We start from the raw sequence: 21210 nt of genomic DNA on the forward strand, positions 1-21210 counted from the left end.
GCACCCTTGAATTTTAAGATTGACCAAAAATTTAAATATACTTTTATAAGTTTTACAGTTTCAAATGTTTCGATTTCCTAAATTAGCTTAATCATTTCCTTTGTTTGAATTACTTGCATCATTGGGAAACAAATTTACTAATGAGTCAATTGTATTTTTTTTTATAACAGCTGCTAATATTCTTTTTACATAGTTCCCAGTATAATTAACTTCATTGTCAAAGTTGCAGGCAAGTGAATGGAATGTATTGTTCATAAGAGTTTTGATCTTTCTGTTTATGAGCATATACTCCTCATTGTCAAGAATCTTTGTATTCCTTTCTAAATCTTGGTTGGTTTTTTGTACTTGTTCATTAAAGTTATTCACACGGTCAGCTAGTTCCTGCTTAACATTTTCAAGGTGCTTAATAGTTTCATCCTTTTCTCTGATCAACTGTTCCAGATCAGATATTTTCTTAAAAACTTGGTCACTTTGGGACTTTTCCATGTTGTGTGATTGTTTTGTTTCCATTGACCTTACAACACTCTTTAGATGAGTAAGTTTGTGTATGATGAGTTCTATTTCTGCACAAGTGTTTGCCCCATTAATATTATCTATGACAGGCACCTGCATATGCAATGGTACCATATATCCATTTACATAAGTAAATATTTGATTATTGACTAAAGGTACACTTGTTACTGTTGTTGGACCACATTCATTCCTGTTATTTGCTTCAACATTATTTGTACCTGTCTGTACTGCAATACTTTTATTGGTTTCTGGCATTGATGTACTATCATGTTCTTTCTTAATGCTGACATCTGGTAAAACTTTTGATTGATCTGCTGAATCATGCCTGTTGGGAGTATTTGTTACTTCTATTGAAGTTGTTTTTTTTACAGAACTTCCTGGTAATGATGGTAATATTGCATGGCCTACATTAGCAATCCTGTTCAGAATAGAGGCTTTATCAATCTGTGACGTGGCATGCATGGCAGTGCTATCCTCTGTTGTACTGTTATTTCCAGTATCATCAGTGGCTTCTTCACTCTCAAGTATTTCTACCTCAGGTTTAAATTCAGGACTTATGTAAGGCTTTATAGCAACATTTTCTTTTTTTAATAGTTCTTTGACTCTTTCAATATTTTTGTCATTAAAACACAACCCCCAATATTTTTTATGATCATCATAGTATGATATCATGGCGCCTGATGACATAGTTACTTCTAGCTGTGGTGTGATTGTAGTGCAGGATAGTGTAGATTTATCTGGGCTGTAAAGTATCATTTTACACAAACCACTTTTTACTATTTTCATCAAAGCAAAACCAACCTTCCCTTTACATTTGTGGGTTCCTTGTACCCTGAAATAAACCATTTATATGATTGAAATGCCATTTTGATAACAGATTATGTAAAACACATGCCTGCTATTTTATTAATTACAGGTCCTAAAATGTAATTGTACAAAGAAATTAGCATTGGCGGCACATCAAAGTGAGTGTTAACTACTATTGTAGTGTAACTAAAATCAATGTGTTTGTTGAGTTGCTAATTAATCATTAGATGGGTCGCGTGGCAGCATTCTTCAACTATTCATTATCTTGTAATAAAACCCAAAAATGTAACTCACCATTCATAAGCGAAGATGGAGCATGAAAACACACATTGTGAAGTACTGGCGTCATCAGGCTTACTACTCTCTTCTGTCTTCTTTAGTTGAGGAGGTTTGTATTTGAGGGAAGGATTAACTGCTGCATCATTACTGGAATCTTCTTTAAAAATGCTTGCCAAGGTGGTACTGAAACAGGTATTTAAAAGGTGACACACAAACTAAAAGCACTCGACATTCTCAGGGGCGTATTTACCCTACATTCACCGTTTCACCGTTGGTTAGAAACAATTTATTATAATTTATAGTAATGTTTACCTTGCGACTGGAGTAAAGTATCCATCGTCTACCTCGTCAGGTTCCAACATAATAGACATTTTCCTTTACACTTGTAAAGTACCAAAAAGAAAACAAAGAACCTACGTTATGTTACAGTCTTTATCAACTTTACGGACAGGATACTTCACTTAGAATATTCTTCATGCAGCAAACAGAGAATGTAATCAATCAATGAAATGTCATTTATGATCAGATCCGTCAATGGATTTTGACGTCTTTGACAGGACCATATCTTCACTTAGCCGTTTAGACTCTCGCGCGAGTCACGAGCGGTGGGCTCGCGGCTCGTCTCGTGGCTCGCAAGCTCATCGAGCTAATATAGTTTAAACACTAACGGCACGGCATAAGGTTTATAACCGAATGACAAGCCGAACGCGAGTGTGTCGAGGCGAGCCACGAGACCAACACGAGACGCGCCGCGAGCCGCGAGTCTAATAGCCAATTTAGACTCTCGCGCGAGCCACGAGACGAGCCGCGAGCCGCGCCACGAGACGCGAGTCCACCGCTTACACTCGCGTTCGGCTTGTCATTCGGTTATAAACCTTATGCCGTACCGTTAGTGTTTAAATTATATTAGCTCGACGAGCTTGCGAGCCACGAGACGAGCCGCGAGCCCACCGCTTACACTCTCGTCTCGTGGCTCGGCTCGCGGCTCATCTCGTGGCTCGCACGAGAGTCTAATTTGCCTATAAACCGCTTTTAAATGGTAGACAGAAGTGACAGAAGCTTCCACGGATATGCTTAATTTACACGATCGTAGTTCTTCGGTAGCCAATACAATACTTGTACGATTTTCCCCCATAGGAATAAAACGAATAGGTATTATGAGCAAGAGTCTTTCGAGCCAAAGCAAAGAATATAATACTCACGCTAGGCCCTCTGATGTTACCATACTTATAGCCATAACACACTACCGCACCGCACCGCGACCTTAGTTCGGTATAGTAGTGTGTTATGACTATTCGCCAACTGTGTAAACCTTGTGTAAACCAAGTCTTTTGTACCAATAGTACGTTATCGATATGTATGTCTCTTTCTATCATGCTAAAACCCCGTGAAAAGAAACGGTAACGATATATGAATGACGGAACTACTTTAAAAAAATCTACGTTTTAAATTATTTTGTGGGCTACTGCTGCTACTTGGTCTACTACGACATTGTACCAACCACGTTGACCTTATCATTCCATAGTTCCATACGATAAGCGTGTTCATTTAGGTCCTTTGAAATAATTCATTTGCAAATAATTTTCACTTCTACCCTTAAGTGTTCATAGAGCTGTGATCTTTCTTATCGTGATAACCATGCCTGATTCATTTTCGTGCATCACCTGCCAAGTGTTGTTCAAAAGCCCAGAATTACAGCGGGAGCATTACAAGTCCGACTGGCACCGATATAATTTGAAGAGGAAGGTTGCCACGATTCCCTCTGTAACGTTGGAAGAGTTCGAAACGCGAGTGAAGGAACACAGGGAGCAAGCGCAGGACGAGAAACGTGATGATTCACATTATTGCAAGTGTTGCTCAAAGTTATTCAATACGACTAACGCCTACAACAACCACCTGAACAGCAAGAAGCACAAGTTAGCGCAAGAGAAAGCTAAGGACGTGTCTGACCACAGTAACCACTCTGACACCGATAGTTTCGTAAAGGTAGACGCGCCGGAAGCTGCAGCGGCAGCTGTCTCACTTAAAAGCTCTGATGACAGGCTTAAGTTTACACTTGTCAATACCCATGGGTCCGGAGACGAAGATGCCGAAACAGCGTCAGAAATAGAGGAGGTATACTCAACTTGTACACTAAACAATAGCACCTTCTGATCTTCAGGCATGGCAGGAATGCAATCACAACGCATAGTCAGGGCCCATCAGTCTGAATGAGACCCTAAACCAAATATTGGATATCATATCCAGCTTATTTTGGCCACAAATCAGCTTTTTACAACAAAATCAAATTATTTATAAATTGTACTTATTTGAATAATTTTTGTTTTCAGCTTGATTCTGATGAGTGGGATGAATGCCGCATTAAAGGTAGTGATTCACTCATCAAGCCACAAGATTGTCTGTTTTGCTCTCACCACAGCAAGAGCATGGTGAAGAATTTAAAACACATGTCTGAGGCACATTCATTCTTCATTCCCGATGTGGAGTACTGTGTTGATGTCAGAGGTCTACTTCTGTACTTAGGAGAGAAGGTAACTCATTCAACATGTGTTCATTTACATATTCTATGTAGATTACACACATGTAGAGGGTGTTATCATTTTAGTAAATAAAATAAAACTTTTGTGTTTTGCAAATTTTTGGTGACTAGGAATTCATATTCATTTCAAAAAAATCCTAAATAAATTAGACATACACATGCAAAACACTACTATTCAGTTATCTATGGCTTGATGACTACTAGATACATACAACATCGGTAGTAAAAATTCCTTGCCTGCTTATTATCCATGACCACACAGATCATTACAAAGACGTAAATAAAACTGGTAATAGTAAATATAATAGTTATTTCCCTGAGTATTTTACCAATCTGGTCAACATTAAATGCAGTGGTAGTTGTCATCCCATAAACATTTATGGATGGTTGTGTGCAACCTGCCCTTGCTGGTCCATGAACATGATCGAGTTGATAAGTTGATATGAGTATAATGTACTATATTATTTCAGATCTCTCAAGGATATATGTGCCTTTGGTGTAATGAGACTGGTCGTACATTCTACTCGATGGAAGCTGCCCGTGGACATATGGTGGACAAAGGCCACTGCAAGATACTACATGAAGGTGTGGCTTTGGCAGAATATGCAGACTATTATGATTATAGGTAAACATTTGACCTGTTCTCTTTTTTTTTTAGATTTTTTAAGTTTTTTTTTCGATGTGGCGCGCGCACAGCTCTTGTGAGCAAGGACCCCGCTAAGGATACGGGCGAGCCTTGCTCATATGCATATCTGTCGCCAGTTTTTTCTTAGTCGCCTAATACGACACCCACGGGACGTGATGGGGTGGTGCTATTCTTTTCTGATGCCGGCACCACACGGCACTAGATTTTTTAAGTGTCAATACAACCAGAGGACTGGCATGGGATAAGATGACCCTACTGTAGAGTTGATCAAGTCTCGATAATTCGGTTTGATAGGGTTGCTAATGTGTCACATTTCAGAGAGGAAACCATCAGTAAAAACGGACTCTCCTCATATAGCACTTTTCTGAATGTCTAGATATGGTCATGTAAAACATTTTTTTATTACAGTGCCTCTTACCCCGATCAGAAGGAAGAGGATGAAGACATGGATGTAGATGAGGAGGTGGAAGGCCCGTCGACACTGGAAGGTGACGATTTCCAGTTGGTGCTACCATCAGGTGTTACTGTTGGTCATCGGTCACTTATGAGGTATAATACAAAATAATTACAACAGACATGTGACATGTTTTAATAGGTCACTACCTATTAAAACATGTCACATGTCTGTTGTAATTATTATGTGTCGTTCCACCAAAGAGCGTACATTATTAATATTATTATTGATGCTCCAAGTGCTAATTATTCTAGTCCCATTTCCCTAGGAATAATGCATATTAAAGTTTGCCTATACCTCTATAGGTACTTTATATACTTTTACCGTTTAAACGTCTTATTATAGTAGTCACAGTAGAGTGCACTTGAGCAGTAATTTATTAAACTCATTTTGTGAACTGTTGAGTGCCTGTGTTGCAAAATGGCGAGACCAGTGAAGTGTTTCAAACAAAGCAGGCAATCAAAAGAGTGTATTATAATTATTAGTAATTTTACCATATGAATTTCGTGCCTGCCTAATGTATAATATCGAATTGTCGATATTATAATTATTTTCTTATTGTGTTATTCTTTAGGTATTGCTTTATATAATGTGTGCTTTGCTGTTTAGGTATAGAAATAATAATTATTGATCATTTTCTAAACTGATACATATACAATTATACAGTCAGCATCAATATTAGAGTATAAAACAACGCGCCAAAAGTATGCCACAAAAAATGCGTTCAAGTATCTACAGCCTAATTGTTCTACATATAGCGATATATATTTATTTGTTAAGCTTTTAGACAAGTTTTACTTTTGACGTGTAATCTGATGCTTAAAAACCCACAATTTATACATGATGTTAACTGTCAGGAACATAAAAAAGTAAGTTTATATTTATTTGGATTTGGCGTATGTAATGATACGTATTTATAATCAATTGCAGCACCATCTCCGCTACGCTTCTAGCGTTAATCCTCATTATTTACTTTCGTCTCGAGCTCACACTTGGACCAAGTGACTTGGTTCATCAGTGTGGAGTTAAAGCAACATTGCCCTTATATTTTTGCATGTCCATTTTCCTTGTAAACTCTTCTGCATTTGCGATTGGTCATTGGGATTAAACCCACGCAGAGCGCTCTGCGATTAATTTCTTGCGATTTCAAACTTTCAAGTGCGTGCGCTTATGAAGCATGCCGAACGTTACACTTATTGCGGTTCTGAAACCGCAAGAAATTAATCGCAGTGCATTCTAAGGGATGGATGAAAAACGATTATAATTCGTTGCTACGCTCTTGTGTGTTCTATAATATAAAAAGAAATACAGTCTGCAAAGCTACTCTCTGCGCACCTCTGTATAAAACAGGGGCTCCCAAACATTTGGCGACGATCGGTAAAAAACACTTTACGCAAATCTCTGCTTGCATATGTGGGTATCGTTTACAAAAACGCATATAAAATTTGCTTTTCATTGACACTTGATTGACACCTTGAAATGCTTAATCATCATGCCAGTTAAATTAGATTTGGACAGGATTCCATTCCCAGGAACTCCTACCATCTGTTAATTAATTAATAATTCAATTACTAATTTACCCATTCAAGTAAATGTTATTGTATGTGTCAGTAATTTTGTTACACACTGTTATGTATCTATTGCGTAACACGTAAGTTCTTATCAATTTAGTCACAACAAAGAACGGAACACTTTACTCACGCATTATATTTTAACTAATTATAGGAGATAAAAGTACATTACATTATTTCTGTTATACCCTTATTCAGCACTTTCTGTATGAATTTAGTATTTACTAGACGGGCCCGCAGCTCCACTCGCGTAAATGAAATAAAGAGTTTGTCTTATGTTTAGTTATACCGACATTATTATGTATTCAACCCTGCCAGGGTTTATAACTGTGATAGGTATTTCTTATTTGTATAGCCGTTATTTGGATAACTTAATTCGCAAATTATGTGATTTGATAAAAGGCACTCAAGATTGTTTTTTTTCATCTACGTAGGTATTTATTTAAAACTTGTTTCAACATAAAAAAATTAATTATTTTTATAAGCCTAGTTGCAAAAATGTTCATTAGATTAGTTTCCGCTTTAAGGACGGACGAAATATGGACGACCACCGCCCATAAATCGCCTTTTCATACAAACGTGGGTAGTCCCCATTTCCTTTTCTGGATTTTAACATTACTTACTACGGCGACGGTGACGCCAGATCACGCCATGTTTCTAGGTCACTCTCGCCAGTCGCCATGGCCGAGGTTGAGCAGATCTTGAGCAACTACATCGTTCCAGCGGTACCTAGTACGTCCGATCGAGCGTCTCCCATTTCGTTGTCCCAAGTAGGCTCTCCTCACGGCACGATCCTCTTCCATTCTCTCGTATCCGAGCCACTGAAGCATAGCCGCTATTGTCTCAATATTTCGCCACTATATCGGAACACATCCTTATTTCTATGGCGACAAAGTTATATTACGATATTTGGCTGACTGCTGACTGTACATTTGCTTATTTTCATCAGGTCGCTCAAAAATATCTGAACATGCACTTTATCTAAGTACCTACATTATAACTTGCTATCAACTTTGTATTCTTGGCCCATCTCGGCGGCCCGTTCCCCGGACGAATGACAATGTTTGCCGAAGCTGTGAAAGTCAATCTGAATAATATAACTCAAAAAGAAATTTAAAACAACAAAATACAAATTATTAATAATATGATAATATTATTTTGATTGATAAGTCATATATGGCATAAGTCACTCGTATGGGCATAGACCAAAGAGTAGTATAATATATGCATAGACTGAGGTTGAGGTTGACAGCACCTTTTATTTTACTTCGTGTAAAAAAACTCCGAAATAACTGTATACCAACATGACAAACATAATTTAGGTTACTTTAACTTACGAATAATTTCGTCTAGTCTGTAGCACCACCGAAACGAAATCAACCGAGAGTTGCCGAAAATGGCCGATTGTCGTAAAATGAAGATTGTTATGAAAATTTCTTTTGCTTATTGTAAATTAAATACGCATCGAAAGCGACAGTTTTTATGCTCTAGTTCTATTCTCATATTTAGATAATAGATTGGAACAGTTTTTTCTTATCATACGTGCGTCGTATTCGAGAAACGTGTCAAAAACTTTTTTAGAAATTTGTAAGGCGCTATCTCGCTTTTTCCCTCGTTTTTTATCCCGTTCTGGTTTTTCAATTTTATATATATAGATTAGCTTCGGAAGATGATGGATGTATGCGCAGTTGTGATTTTGTGAAATCAGTGAAAGCAGTACTAGTTTTAGTGTTTTAGGCAATATGTAGCTACGAGGGCTGTTTGATAAGTACCCGTTTATGAAAAAAATAATCAGTTGTTTTTGTTTATATGCATTTATTTTTCTTCATAGTCTCCTTTTAACTCTATACACTTGTTCCACCTATATTCAAGCTTCAATAAACCATCCAAAAAGTATGATTTCGGAAAGTCATTAAAATAGGCCTCTGTGGCGGCAATGACTTCGTCATTTTATCCAAATCGCTTACCACCGAGCCATTTTTTCAGGTTGGGAAACAAAAATAAATCGCATGGGGTCAAATCTGGAGAATACGGGGGGGGGTAAGGCAATAGGGCGTAGCGTAATTGTGTTAATTTAGCCATCACAACTCTAGACGAATGAGCTGGTGCGTTGTCGTGATGAGACAGTACTTTTTTATTTTTTAAATGGGGTCGTTTGTCCTTCAACCCAGCGTCAAATTCATCCAATAAATTGGCATAGTACTGCCCTGTTATCGTTTTCCCCTTTTCTAAGAACTCAATATGTATAATACCCTGCGAATCCCAAAAAACGGTCGCCATGACCTTTCCAGCCGATGGAACGATTTTTGCTATCTTTCGCGCAGGTTCACCCGGTAAAATCCACTGCTTCGACTGCCCTTTCATTTCCGGGGGGTAGTGGTGACCCACGTTTCGTCTACGGTCACGAAACGACGCAGAAACTCCTTCGGGTTACGTTTGAACAAGGCCAAACACTGCTCCGAAGTAGTCAGTCGGTTCCGTTTTTGCTCCTCCGTGAGTAAACGCGGCACCCACCTCGCCGATACTGTCTTCATACCCAATTTTTCTTCTAATATGTTTTGTACCCGCTCGATTGGAACATTTACAGCATCAACGATTTCTCGAAGTTCAATTCGGCGGTCGGCTAAAACGATATTTTCAATTTTCTTAACCATATCGTCTGTAGTCACCTCAATTGGGCGGCCTGGGCGATCCTCATCAAAGACGGTTGTTCTCCCCCGCTTAAACTCGTTAAACCAGTATCTGACGGTTGTCATAGAAGGAGCACATTCATGGTAAACCGCTTGCATTCTTACTTTTATTTCATCACATGTTTTTCCTTCCAAAAACAAGAATCTAATTACAGACCGATACTGCTCTTTCTCCATTTTCACAATTTTAAGTTCACGCTTAGCGATGGGCGAGTCGAGTTATCTGATTCGAATAATTCGAATCAGCCTACAGATGAGTTAATTCGAATCAAGACTATTGGCAATTCGAATCAACTCGACCACTAGCTAACTCGGCGAATGAATCGCCAATTCGCTAACTCGCCGAGCCGAGTCAACGCTATCACACTGCTACTAAGGCCATTCAAAAATAAACCTTAATACCGTAGCCCCAAGGCTCTTTTTACAACAACTGCCGCTCGATTCGCCGTCTCAACTCGAGTTGGTACTATGACTATTCAAAAATAAACCTTAATTCCGTGACTCGAAGGTTATTTTTACAACTGCCGCTTGATTCGTCATCCCAAGTATCCCAACTCGAGCTTACTGCTAGTATGGCCATTCAAAAATAAACCTTAATTCCGTGCCCTGAAGGTTCTTTTTACAATAACTGCCGCGTAACTCGCCGTCTCAACTCGCTCCGCGCCTGTGCCTGTGACCTTGTCGCGAACCGCGCGAATCGTCGAGTCGAGTCAACTCGATTTTGAGTTCGAATCAGCGGCCGAATCAATTCGAATGATTCGAATTGAAAAAAAGTGGACTCGTCACATCGCTATTCACGCTTTCACTGAATCGCTGTCAAATGAGAAAAAAACAAAAGAATGCTGTTTTTTTTTAAATTTTCCCACCTCTGAAAAATGGCTTAAAACGACTGTATACATATTTTCGGCCCGTGATATTAATACATTTGGAAAACGGGTACTTATCAAACAGCCCTCGTATTTAAGCAAGTGTGTGAAGTGTGTTTTACTTGTTTACATAAAACGAAGTCTTAAAGAATAATAATGATTAAAGCAAGCCCCTAGCAAGTAATTATTGACCACAGAGTACACAGACACCACATTATGAAATGTTTACTAAGGGTGCGAGTCCAGCGCACAATCGCACATGGGTGTATTTTTAATTGGGTACTGACGTATATTCTATACATACATACACACAAACGGACAGATGCGGCGGGGGACTTCGTTTTATAAGGTGTAGTGATGTTGTCGTAGAGGTGATATGTGAAATGACTCCAATAAATAAAGATCACATAATTACAGCTACTACATTGAAAGTTGTTCGTCTGTGTCGAAGTAGACTAAGTAGAGTGGTAAGCAGTAAGCTTGTTTCCAGGTACTACAAGCAAAACCTGACGCACAGCAGCGGGGCGCTGGTGAAAAAGTCAGACCGCAAGCTGCACCGGCTGTTGGGCGTGTACCGCGCGCTCGGCTGGGCGCCGCGCGACCAGGCGCTCGCTGCCAAGTAAGCTATAACTTCCTAGGTTAACACCTTACCCGCCAAACACGTCTACAGACACGCACGGTTATATACAGTTGAATAAAATAACCTTCATGCATTCCAATAAGTTAAACGATGGTGCGTTCAATTTAAGAGGCGTGACGTACGGGTTGATTCACGAAAGCTGGCACAAATGGAATGAACGTAATTTTCATGAGTGACACCTGTATCGGTATACAGTTAATGAGATACCCCCAACATCCAAACATCGATAATAGTTATCTGCCTCTCTATCGCTCTTGCATGTGCGAGCGGTAGAGAGACAGATAACGTTTTTCGATTTTCCGATGTTGGCGGTAGACCCTCTGGCCCTTAAGCCGACATTAGACTGCCGTGCATCTGTTTCTTACAAATGTATGGCGGTCGCCGCTACAGGCGTAAGCGTAGATCAAATTATAAACGGTTATAATCAATTCCATAATTATTGAATTTAACTATCACGATAAATATCGCCATCACAATACTATTTGGTATTTTTGGTATATTTTGTTAGTAAGTTTGCTAATGTTAGACGGTTGTGGTGTTTGCAGGAACGCGCGCGACATCCACTTCATGAAGCGCGTGCAGGCCAAGTGGCAGATGAAGCTCTCCCTCAGAAGCAACAAGTTCCAGAAACATTACCGCGCGCAAGTCAACTTCTAACCTGCCCCACTATTACCGGGACCCGTCCGGGATATGAACCGTGATTACCTTTTGTATTGTTTATTTAATATCGGGAGCTCAAAAACAATACAAAAGGTAATCACGGTTCATATCCCGGTCGATATAAGTCTAGTGAAACTAACCGTGAATCATTCAAAACTGTTACACATTTCCACTCAGTCACTCGAGTGTCGACAATGTAGTTGTCGCAACGTGACTAATGCCTTATCCACGGCGAAAAGCGCTAGAAGCACGACGTCTCTTCCACGTTAGTGTTATACAACAACCTTACCACTTAACTGGGACCGTTTATATGGTAGTAGCAGGTGGTTTTATAGTATAGTCGGTACCTTTGTTTGGGACTTATTCTTCCAACAAACACAAATGTAAAAATAGAACATAATTTTTACTTAAGTCAGACTTTTACGCAATAAATATTTATATTATTGTAGTACGAAACAAATCAGTTGTACAGATCCATGTTTTCAACCACACCATAGTCATCCATAATGAATTCATACGAACCGTCTCAGTTAAGCGATACGTCAGCTCATTGCAACGGTTACACACTGCGCGTTTATGTGACGCGACGAAACGCTTGTAAAGTTCCCGTGTATATTTCATATAGGTAGACTAAAATTTAGACCGTACCAATCATCATAGGAAACAATTGAATATAGAGGAATATTATAACCTCATTTGTTTTTATCACAATCATCTTATGAAACCTACGTATATTTTATACCAAATATTTATGGACTTAAATGACCTTCACTGTCCCATTTGGATGAAACACGCTGTATGTTGTTTTAATTAATCATCATCTCAGCCGAAAGACGTCCACTGCTTGACAAACGTTTTAATTCATGTTGCTTAAAAATAACTACGAAACGTATTGTCAAGTTACTGAACTTACCTGAAAGTTACAGAACTATGGAGGTAGAATATGTACGTATAAATACTTGTGTTCTATAATGATGCAATAATTAATATATAAGATCATTTTGATGATAAAATAAACTATGTGTCTCTCGGTTGTTACCGTAGCACTCCATAATAGGGTATTTGACATATGTTGAATTTTATAACTAAATCTAGTTAAATAGATAGAAAATGAGCAATTTGTGAAACTTAAACCATATACGGGAATAAAAAAAAATACAAGACCAAAAAGTTTAACAAAAATATAAAAAAAATAACTTCCAAATAGGAAAAAAATAATGGTACCATTCGATACCTTGCATTTTATATAAAAAAAAATTGTATAGCAACAATATACCTAAACGCAATATTTCACCGACAAAATCGCAATTTCCGTGTTTTCCATACATTGAAATTTCTTCTAACGTTACATGGTGACGTAACGATGTATTTTCCATACATTGAAACTTCTTCTAACGTTACATGGTGACGTCTCGATGTATTGTCATTTTCTTAGAAGCGTTTCGTCAGTAAAGTGCGGGTGCCAGACTTTGACCGTCATTTGTGACTTTTGTATTGCTTTAAGACAATGGGTCCCATACAGACATTTGATCCTCAAAACAAACTGATATCATTTATAAAAAAATGTCAAATACCCTATATACGGTGTCGCTTCTAGGGATCACACGAAGGCCCATATGGTCCGGTCCTGTGGTCCGTGATCATCATTTCATCAATCATGTTTTCATTCTGAATAAAAACTATGAATGTAAGTGGAATGTGGCCTTACAAGATATTAGCCAGGAGACCTATGTAAGTCAGCAATACTATTCGCTTAGCGCCTTGGCATACAAACTTCTATGCAGCGGGGTCACTTTTGTCTGCAGCTAACATATTAACCAGATTTGTCTGAATCTGTTATGATGGTTATTATTATCACTGTTTGGAGCCAGATTTCAATGATTTTCACTGCACATAAATGGGGTGAAATAAGGTCCTCCGTTTGATCCGTACCCTGAATATACTATTCGAGAAAAGGCAGGTAGTGCCCTTGCGCCTCGCTTTGCTCGTCTTGGCGAGGGCACGGTAGTGCCCCCAGATATGATAAATATTTACGGAGGTGACATTTTATTAGTCGGCCGGTGCAGTATGTTTTAGCGACTCACGAAACTACACCTACTAATGTGCCGTCGATTTTTTATTACGTTAATAATTTAATTTCTCGTCTTTCGGACAATATTAAAGATTATGAATTTTTAAAATAAACGTTTCATTATTATCTTTTACAATTTACAAAATTATCGAGGCTTAAAACCAGAACTTATCGGTGTTATTACAAAACTGACTGGTCCAATTCCACGGGAATATTCTTGGAAACAGGGAACTAACGTGTGAAGATAATTTACTTACACATAGTCTTTGGGCTATTTAGGAAATGGAATGCAATATTTCATTAACATTGTTTTGCTATATTCCAGGGTCCAATATGTACCTATGTAACATACTGGTATCCAAATAAATATATCTATCTCTAAATAATGTACTTTATTCAGTACTACTGTGTTTATTTCTGCGGCCTTCGTTGTGTAAAATTTATTGCAGTCACTGTACAGTCAGCGTCAAATACTTTGTAGCAGTCAAAGTGTCCAAATAGTTCGGTACACCATACTAAATATATGGTGTACCGAACTATTTGGCTACTTTGGTTGCTACAAAGTATTTGCCGCTGACTGTACGTGCTGATTTGACAAATTAGTACTGACTCACAGTAGCCTTCGTTAATTAACCCCTCATTGGTTTTGATATCTATGGAAACATTTAATTTCACATTTTAAGACTAAACAGGAGCTGAGATATAAATATTTTAGGTAAATATACCCGTCTCGCTAACGGAAGCGGCTCCTAAAACTAGTGCGATAAGGACAAGGCGAAAAATCCTGCATAAAAGTCTCAAAAATCGAGGTTTCGTACTCGACTGTTTCCTCCTCCAAAACTTAACCAATTGTAACCAAATTTTTAAATCTAAATGATTATGAAATTATCTGTGTCGGACCGTTTTGATTTTTTCGCTAATTGATATCAGTTTTGAATACCACGCCTCTCATTGCGGCATAGTCAATTAGGCTATTTTGGCCATTTTTGAAGGGCTCTAGCGCCTTAAAAAACAAAAATATCAAAAAAAGCAAAACGGTCCGACACAGATATTGACAATATTAATCTGTGTTGAAAAAATCATTGCTCTAGCTTCAAAACCCACGGAGGAAACAGTCGAGTACATTTGTATGGAGAAATGACCACTCCTGTTGGCTCTTAAACTTTTGTTCCTTAAACAAAGTCTTTAAATATGCTGCCCTGAATGTCCCTCACAACGGAATGCATAGCAAAATGTCTACCTCTGAATAGTTATTCATATTTTAACAAAATATACGTTTTGTAAATACATAATTATGTAATTAACCACGAAATATTCTAAATAGATCATAATTATCAAAGCTTGTTTTACTCATCATAACCATCCTTTTTTACACGTTATTTTATTTTACAACTGGTGGGCATTTTATCTCTTAAATTAAATTAAATATTCCTTAATTCAAGCCTGTGGCCAATAAAAAGTTGTTAGTAACAATGCCTTAGTCTATGTTAGTATAATACAGAAAGTAATAACAACAAAGTATAAGCATAGATCATGCTATAATTGTACAAGTCTAAAAGCGGCAACATTGGCCAAAACGCCGTAGGTATAAATCTGATCCTGGCCAAATGTATCGCAATACTCGCTTATTTATGGGGTAAGAAAAGTGTGCTGCAATATATTTGGCCAATTTGAATATCTCTTCAACATACCTGTGAACAATAACTAAAGTCAGTAGAAAGATAGATCTGAATCCTTCCGCAGGACTCGGATCTGTTATGATGGGAAATATTTACATGAAAACACCTATTCACATCTTTGCCCGGCGAGGACACGTTTTAAAATGATTATAATATACATATATACCTAGTAAGGTAAGTTGATAATATGCCGAGATATAGCCATCATTACTATATTTACGCTCACGTAGGTTGTGACATAGTTTTCATATATAAAACTGACAATTACCCAGTGAGGCGAAAATAGGCACATTTTACGGTGAGTGAGTAATCGTCCAATTTACACAGACGAATTCTGTAGCCTTACCACGACCAGGCGTGTCTCACTCCGCGATTTCGTCGCTTTGCTACAGGTAGCTAAAAGTACATCCGTTCGGTCCCAATTTTGGGGAACGCCATAAGCCGCGCGTGGCGCTGTCGCCACCTAGTGGCCATATCTGTGCTGATCGTAACAGACGCGTTTTGTTAGAGTCTTCTGTACTTAGTACTATTATTTATTCTGTGCCACGACTGCTTTAGCCGGGTCAAACTGACATATTCGCTAACGTGTCTGCGTAACTAACATAACTTACATTCTATACATCTCGCTCGCACTAATATGCGAGTACAAGCGAGATGCATATTAGAAAGTAAGTTACGCACACGCTAGCGAATATGTCAGTGTCAAACTGGTGGTAGCCATACTGTCATTCGTCGTTTATTCCAAACGAAACATTGAAATTGGGGTGTGTCAAACAAACTTAGTATCAAACGTCGGGCGGCCGGTTTGAACCTTGGAGGATACAACTAAACGGAGTAGCGATTAACAGGCTTTCCCCTCTGTCGAAAATAGGCGGCCAACGGTCATACACAATGTATGGACTGACGTTTATCTGACATGGCTATTTTTACGTTACGCATACATTTGACGTTCCCCTCCCCCGCAAAAATCGGCAGACTGTTTTGTACAGAAAATTACAGACATGGCGTCTCCGTTTGATTATATCCTCCAAGGTTTGAACAAAGCGCATCGTAACTCATGTCGTTCGTTGTGCCGGTTGAGCTGCGTCCGTATTGTTTTGTTTTTATTTATTGTAGCTGAATTTGCGATTTAAAAATGCTTTATTGCTATTCGTTCTCCGGCCTCAAACTGACCCCATACCAAATAGTTATCATCTAAATCGCTTCAGCAGTTTACCTGTCTGTCCGTTTACAGACATACAGGGTTACTTTCACATTTATGGTACATATCAACAATGGTTATTAAAAGCTGTGCCTATTCCTGCATCCCTTTTTATTTCATATTAAACAAAATAAGAAGGGAAGAATTTTAGCGTGACCTCAAAAACGGCTTAGGTAACTAATCATGTTTAAATAATTTGTACATTTCGATCACATCTTAGATTTCTATAAAAATTGGTATGCTGGTAAAGTACATGAAGCTGAACAATTTCCACCATATTTCCCAAAATGTCCAAGAAAGTTTGTATGAAACATTCCTTTTTTGTTACCAAATGTGTAAGGAAATGCTCTTATTAAGCTCAACTGCGTTTGCGTTCGCTGTGGTTTCGGGTGTCGATCAATATTTTAACGAGGGCTTAAACAATAACTTTGCCGCCTTGTAAAACAAATTAAAGTAACTGTTACATATTAGGAGCCCTACCGCGAAATAAAATAATCGAAATTTCGTTTCGTTTGGTCTCTATCGCTCTTGCATATTCGAGCAATAGAGAGGCAAATAGGCAAACGAACGAAAGGGGTTCGCGGTAAGAGCTCAGTTACTATGATCGTAGAAGACTTCACGTAGGAGTAGTCATAGCGGGTAAAATAAAAAACATTACCTATTTTATCTATATTCATCTCAATTAGTGTCAGGTCCAAGGGCGTCGCTAAGGGGTGGCAACTGCCCCCCGAGAATAAAATTTGTAACTAAATGTACCTATGCCCCTCCCCCTCCCCTTGGCCATCGGCCATATCAAATGCTCCCCCTTAGCCAATCAGCTGGCGACGCCCTTGGTAACTCTGCTCTGAATTAATGACATTTTAAGAATCAATAACGCGTAACAAGATAAAAAGTACTGTAACGATATTTTGACACCATTTTATTGGGTATAAGTATTTCACGTAAGATTACTTCCGGAGGCGGTTGATCCACGTACGTACTTGTACTCGATTTTAGTTTTATTGAGAGATTTCGCAACTTTGTTCACTGCTCTTTCCCCCACAGTCCATGGTATCTTTACAGGCGTGCGATCTATCTTCACTGACATTTTGAATAAAGGTAACACGCTTATTTTGTCTTTGAAATATTTTGATATAGATTTAGACAATCCTTCGTTGAGGACGTATCTGGAGTCAATGTCAGGTATTTTATCGAGGTGCCTTTGAAGTATTCTTAGAATTTCTGATTCCGTATTATTTCGTGTTTCCAACGCATTCGTATAGATTATCAAAGAAAATACCTGAGGAAATGATTAGGCAGTAATTATATTTAGTTGGCATTAGCAGTGATTGGCGTGGCATTTTAGTTGGTATTAATGGTGTTATTACCTACATATTCTGATTTACCTACTCACCAGAATAATGTACATTGTTGACTTGATCACGGTATGACGGAGCGTGCACAAAGCACCTGTTTACGTAATATAATTGGAAACCGATAAGTCGCTACAGTAAGTACCTACCTACCTTCTATTCAATCAAGGAAATTCTATTACCCACTGCTATTCGGGCCGTTACGCCAATTTGCAGATTTGTTGGAGGTTAGTTGTATTTGTATGGAATTGATAGTACATATAATAATATTAATAATGTAGGTATAGGTACATATATTACCTACTTAATACCTATATAGCGTTATCGCAAGAGACAAGGCGATTTGCGGTTACTTCATCAGTAAGATATGTTATACTAGGGTTATTCTACTTTTTACTGCAGATATTTTTGTCCTCAGAAGAAAGTATTTGATTTTTATATTTGTAAGTTACGTAATTAACTCAGCCTCACTGGGGGTACGCGGCCAGTGTCCTGGGAACAATGCCTCAGGCTATTTTAGGGTTAGATTTATGATTTATTTAGGTATCTATTTTGTTATTTAATCCCTGTTTTTTTAAAAATTATATTTCAAGATAAAGCATATTTGAATACTGCACTAGCCTCCTGCAACAAGCCAATTGAAACCTTATTGTTAAGAGTGGCCAATTACTATGGTAGTTGCCAATAACTGTAGCAGTCACCCTATATAGTGACGGCGAACGTGGACAAATATACGTGAATGTGGATAAATATGGTACCTTCCTGGTATAAATAGATATTATTATCTTTATTGGTATAATAATGTATACAATTATTTTTAGCCAAGATGCCAATCGTTCGCTCCGTAGCGAACGATACGGTAATCTCTCTCTATCACTCTTCCATATTAGTGCGATAGAGACAGTGGCGTTTCGTTCGGCCTTAAACGATTAGCATCTTGGCTAGGCACCCAGTACACTATCTATACGTCAGTGACCAAACTAGGCTGGGCCTGAGGGCCTACCGCGAATCACGTTCGACGTGTTGCCTCTCTGTCGCACTTGTGAATTCGTACGTAAGTGTGACAGGGAGGCAACACGTCGAACGTGGTTCGCGGCAGGCCCTCTGTATCTTGGCCATCTGCGAGTAGGCACGGTTTACGCACTTGACAGTGATAATTGAACAAAATAAAATAAAATAAAAGTAAACATCACTTGCGACGGATAACAAAAACATTGTTAGTAGGGTACCTACCTTATTGTTAACCTTTTCGACGCCGTGTCAAACACAAAAGCTGTCTCTCAGACGCCACGTCACCGAAGTGTCCATACTGAAATTGAACTTTATGCATATGCACCGAGGTTTATGTTGCTCTGTGGTCTATGACCGATTAATACGTCTTTGGTGTTGGACCTGCGGTGCGTATATATCGGTCATTGGCGTCCAAAAGGTTAACATCATCAGTCAGCAATGGTGACTTTTCAATTAATCGCATTAGTAGAGCTGGAGCAGCTAACAACTCGTAGGTATTCGTTTTAGGTGTTAGGTATAACTCCAAACGAATACATAAATAAACCATATTCTCGACTTGTGCAGTACCTAAGCGATTAGGGAAATGAAGACAACAAAAGTGTGCGCAGCTTCCAAATAAATAATGACCAAGGAAAACGCGTCATTATTTTAATTATATTTCAATTGTTCCAAATTAAATATGCTTCAGTTCCTCAGTTAATTAGCATTGGTCACTGACTTAATATAAAAGAAATAGACACACAAAGCAGAACAAAAACGTCAAGAAATGTGGATCCCAATGACGTTTCGCACCATTTGCATTGATGATAAAAACGCTTACGTAAATTTTGAGTCAAGATAAATGTTTCGTACAGAAAAGAGCTTAATGTCGTAAGCATTAAGTGTCAAATTTGCATACATAAGTACCAACACTGTTAAAAAATTTAGTCCGATGGCACTAAACGTAACGTATTTACGTCAAGCAACGTCAAACGAGAATAATGAACGAATGGAGTCACTTTGGTACACTTGAATAGGTATTACTGTACAGAAAAACCAAATGAAGTAATAAATAAAACAAATTTAATTTAATCGGGAGTTTAAATAAAATTAATTCGTGGTTCAAATTCAAACAAATTAAATTTTTAATAAGTAAGTATACGTCTTTAAATACTAATTTCCTTGAAATAAATTCAACTAATTAAATAAAATAACTGTGCATTTTAGATCTACATTTACTCATCGCACGGGTGCACGGGGACATTTAGGTACTGATTGGATTTTTTTTTATAAAGTCCATACTTTATAAAAAAAATCGGGTTGTTCCCACTAGTTACCACCAAGTTGATATCAGTGGTAACTACTAGGATTTTTTTTCCAACCTTTTACCACTGGTAACTACTGGGAAAAATAATTCCCACTAGTTACCACCAAAGCGAGTTGGTGGAAATAACCCAAAAAAATCCTGTGGTTGTCACTGTGTTCAGACAGGTTTAGCATTTACAGTTAGTCGATATAAGCCCTTATTGGTTGTCGGAAACAGGGAAATGGGCCGATCACACAAGTGCCGTTTTGCTTTGTTTAAAACTGCATCACCCCTATCTCTTGCTATAATTAAATAGCAGTCCACTTTGCACGTCGCATAGGATTTCTTGGAAATCTTGAATTTAAACATAATATTATTCCTTACGAATTCCATATAAAAATAAAAATAAATATTGACCTCACATCGACTCATTAGATTTTTGTTCCTTGACATCCCTTCTTTGGTACTAACAAATTAATTTATTCAAAACCATAAAATTACCACCAGATTACATAAATTATGTAATGCTATCCAAATAACTAACCGAAAGAAATACATTCCATCCTTTTTCCTTGTTTTATCATTGTTATTTTTACATATTTTAACGGCACATTTCGTAATTGTTGACAACTTCACATTTGAGCGTTTCAAACAAGACTAAATGAAAAAGTAACGCGTGATCTGTTTCAACGTTACTTTTGTGGGGCCATTTTTTGCGGCTGATTGGGTATCCAGTTCTTTATTCTATATCAATGGCATTGGTCGAAAAAATTGCGCTGTACGATGTCTCAACAAATAATTATACCTACTCGTAAAATCCAATAGCAGTAAATATATTGGTGACTTTATTGAAAATAACACGTAAAATTACTTAAATTTTAGGCATAAACGTTATATAATATAGGGAAGTTGACTGGGTTGGCATGTTTTTCATATGGGATCCCGT

At 38.0% G+C, this 21210-nt stretch overlaps 2 protein-coding genes across 2 annotated transcripts; one reads left to right on the forward strand and one right to left on the reverse strand.

Moving 5' to 3' along the window:
• Positions 1-78: 78 nt before the first annotated feature.
• LOC134661063 (uncharacterized) lies at positions 79-2046 on the reverse strand. The gene is made up of 3 exons (XM_063516961.1): positions 1912-2046; positions 1615-1782; positions 79-1345 (listed from the first exon to the last, which is right to left on the reverse strand). Exons 1-3 carry the CDS (start codon positions 1968-1970, stop codon positions 88-90), a joined length of 1485 nt encoding a protein of 494 aa, XP_063373031.1. The 5' UTR covers positions 1971-2046; the 3' UTR covers positions 79-87.
• Positions 2047-3076: 1030 nt separating this feature from the next.
• Positions 3077-11680, forward strand: LOC134661009 (cytoplasmic 60S subunit biogenesis factor ZNF622). The gene is made up of 6 exons (XM_063516905.1): positions 3077-3714; positions 3930-4130; positions 4609-4763; positions 5193-5333; positions 10856-10984; positions 11551-11680. The coding sequence occupies exons 1-6, from the start codon at positions 3238-3240 to the stop codon at positions 11660-11662; spliced, it is 1215 nt and encodes a 404-aa protein (XP_063372975.1). The 5' UTR covers positions 3077-3237; the 3' UTR covers positions 11663-11680.
• Positions 11681-21210: the final 9530 nt, after the last annotated feature.

Source organism: Cydia amplana, chromosome Z, assembly GCF_948474715.1.
Source record: "Cydia amplana chromosome Z, ilCydAmpl1.1, whole genome shotgun sequence".
In the NCBI taxonomy this organism is placed as follows: Eukaryota; Metazoa; Arthropoda; class Insecta; order Lepidoptera; family Tortricidae; genus Cydia; species Cydia amplana.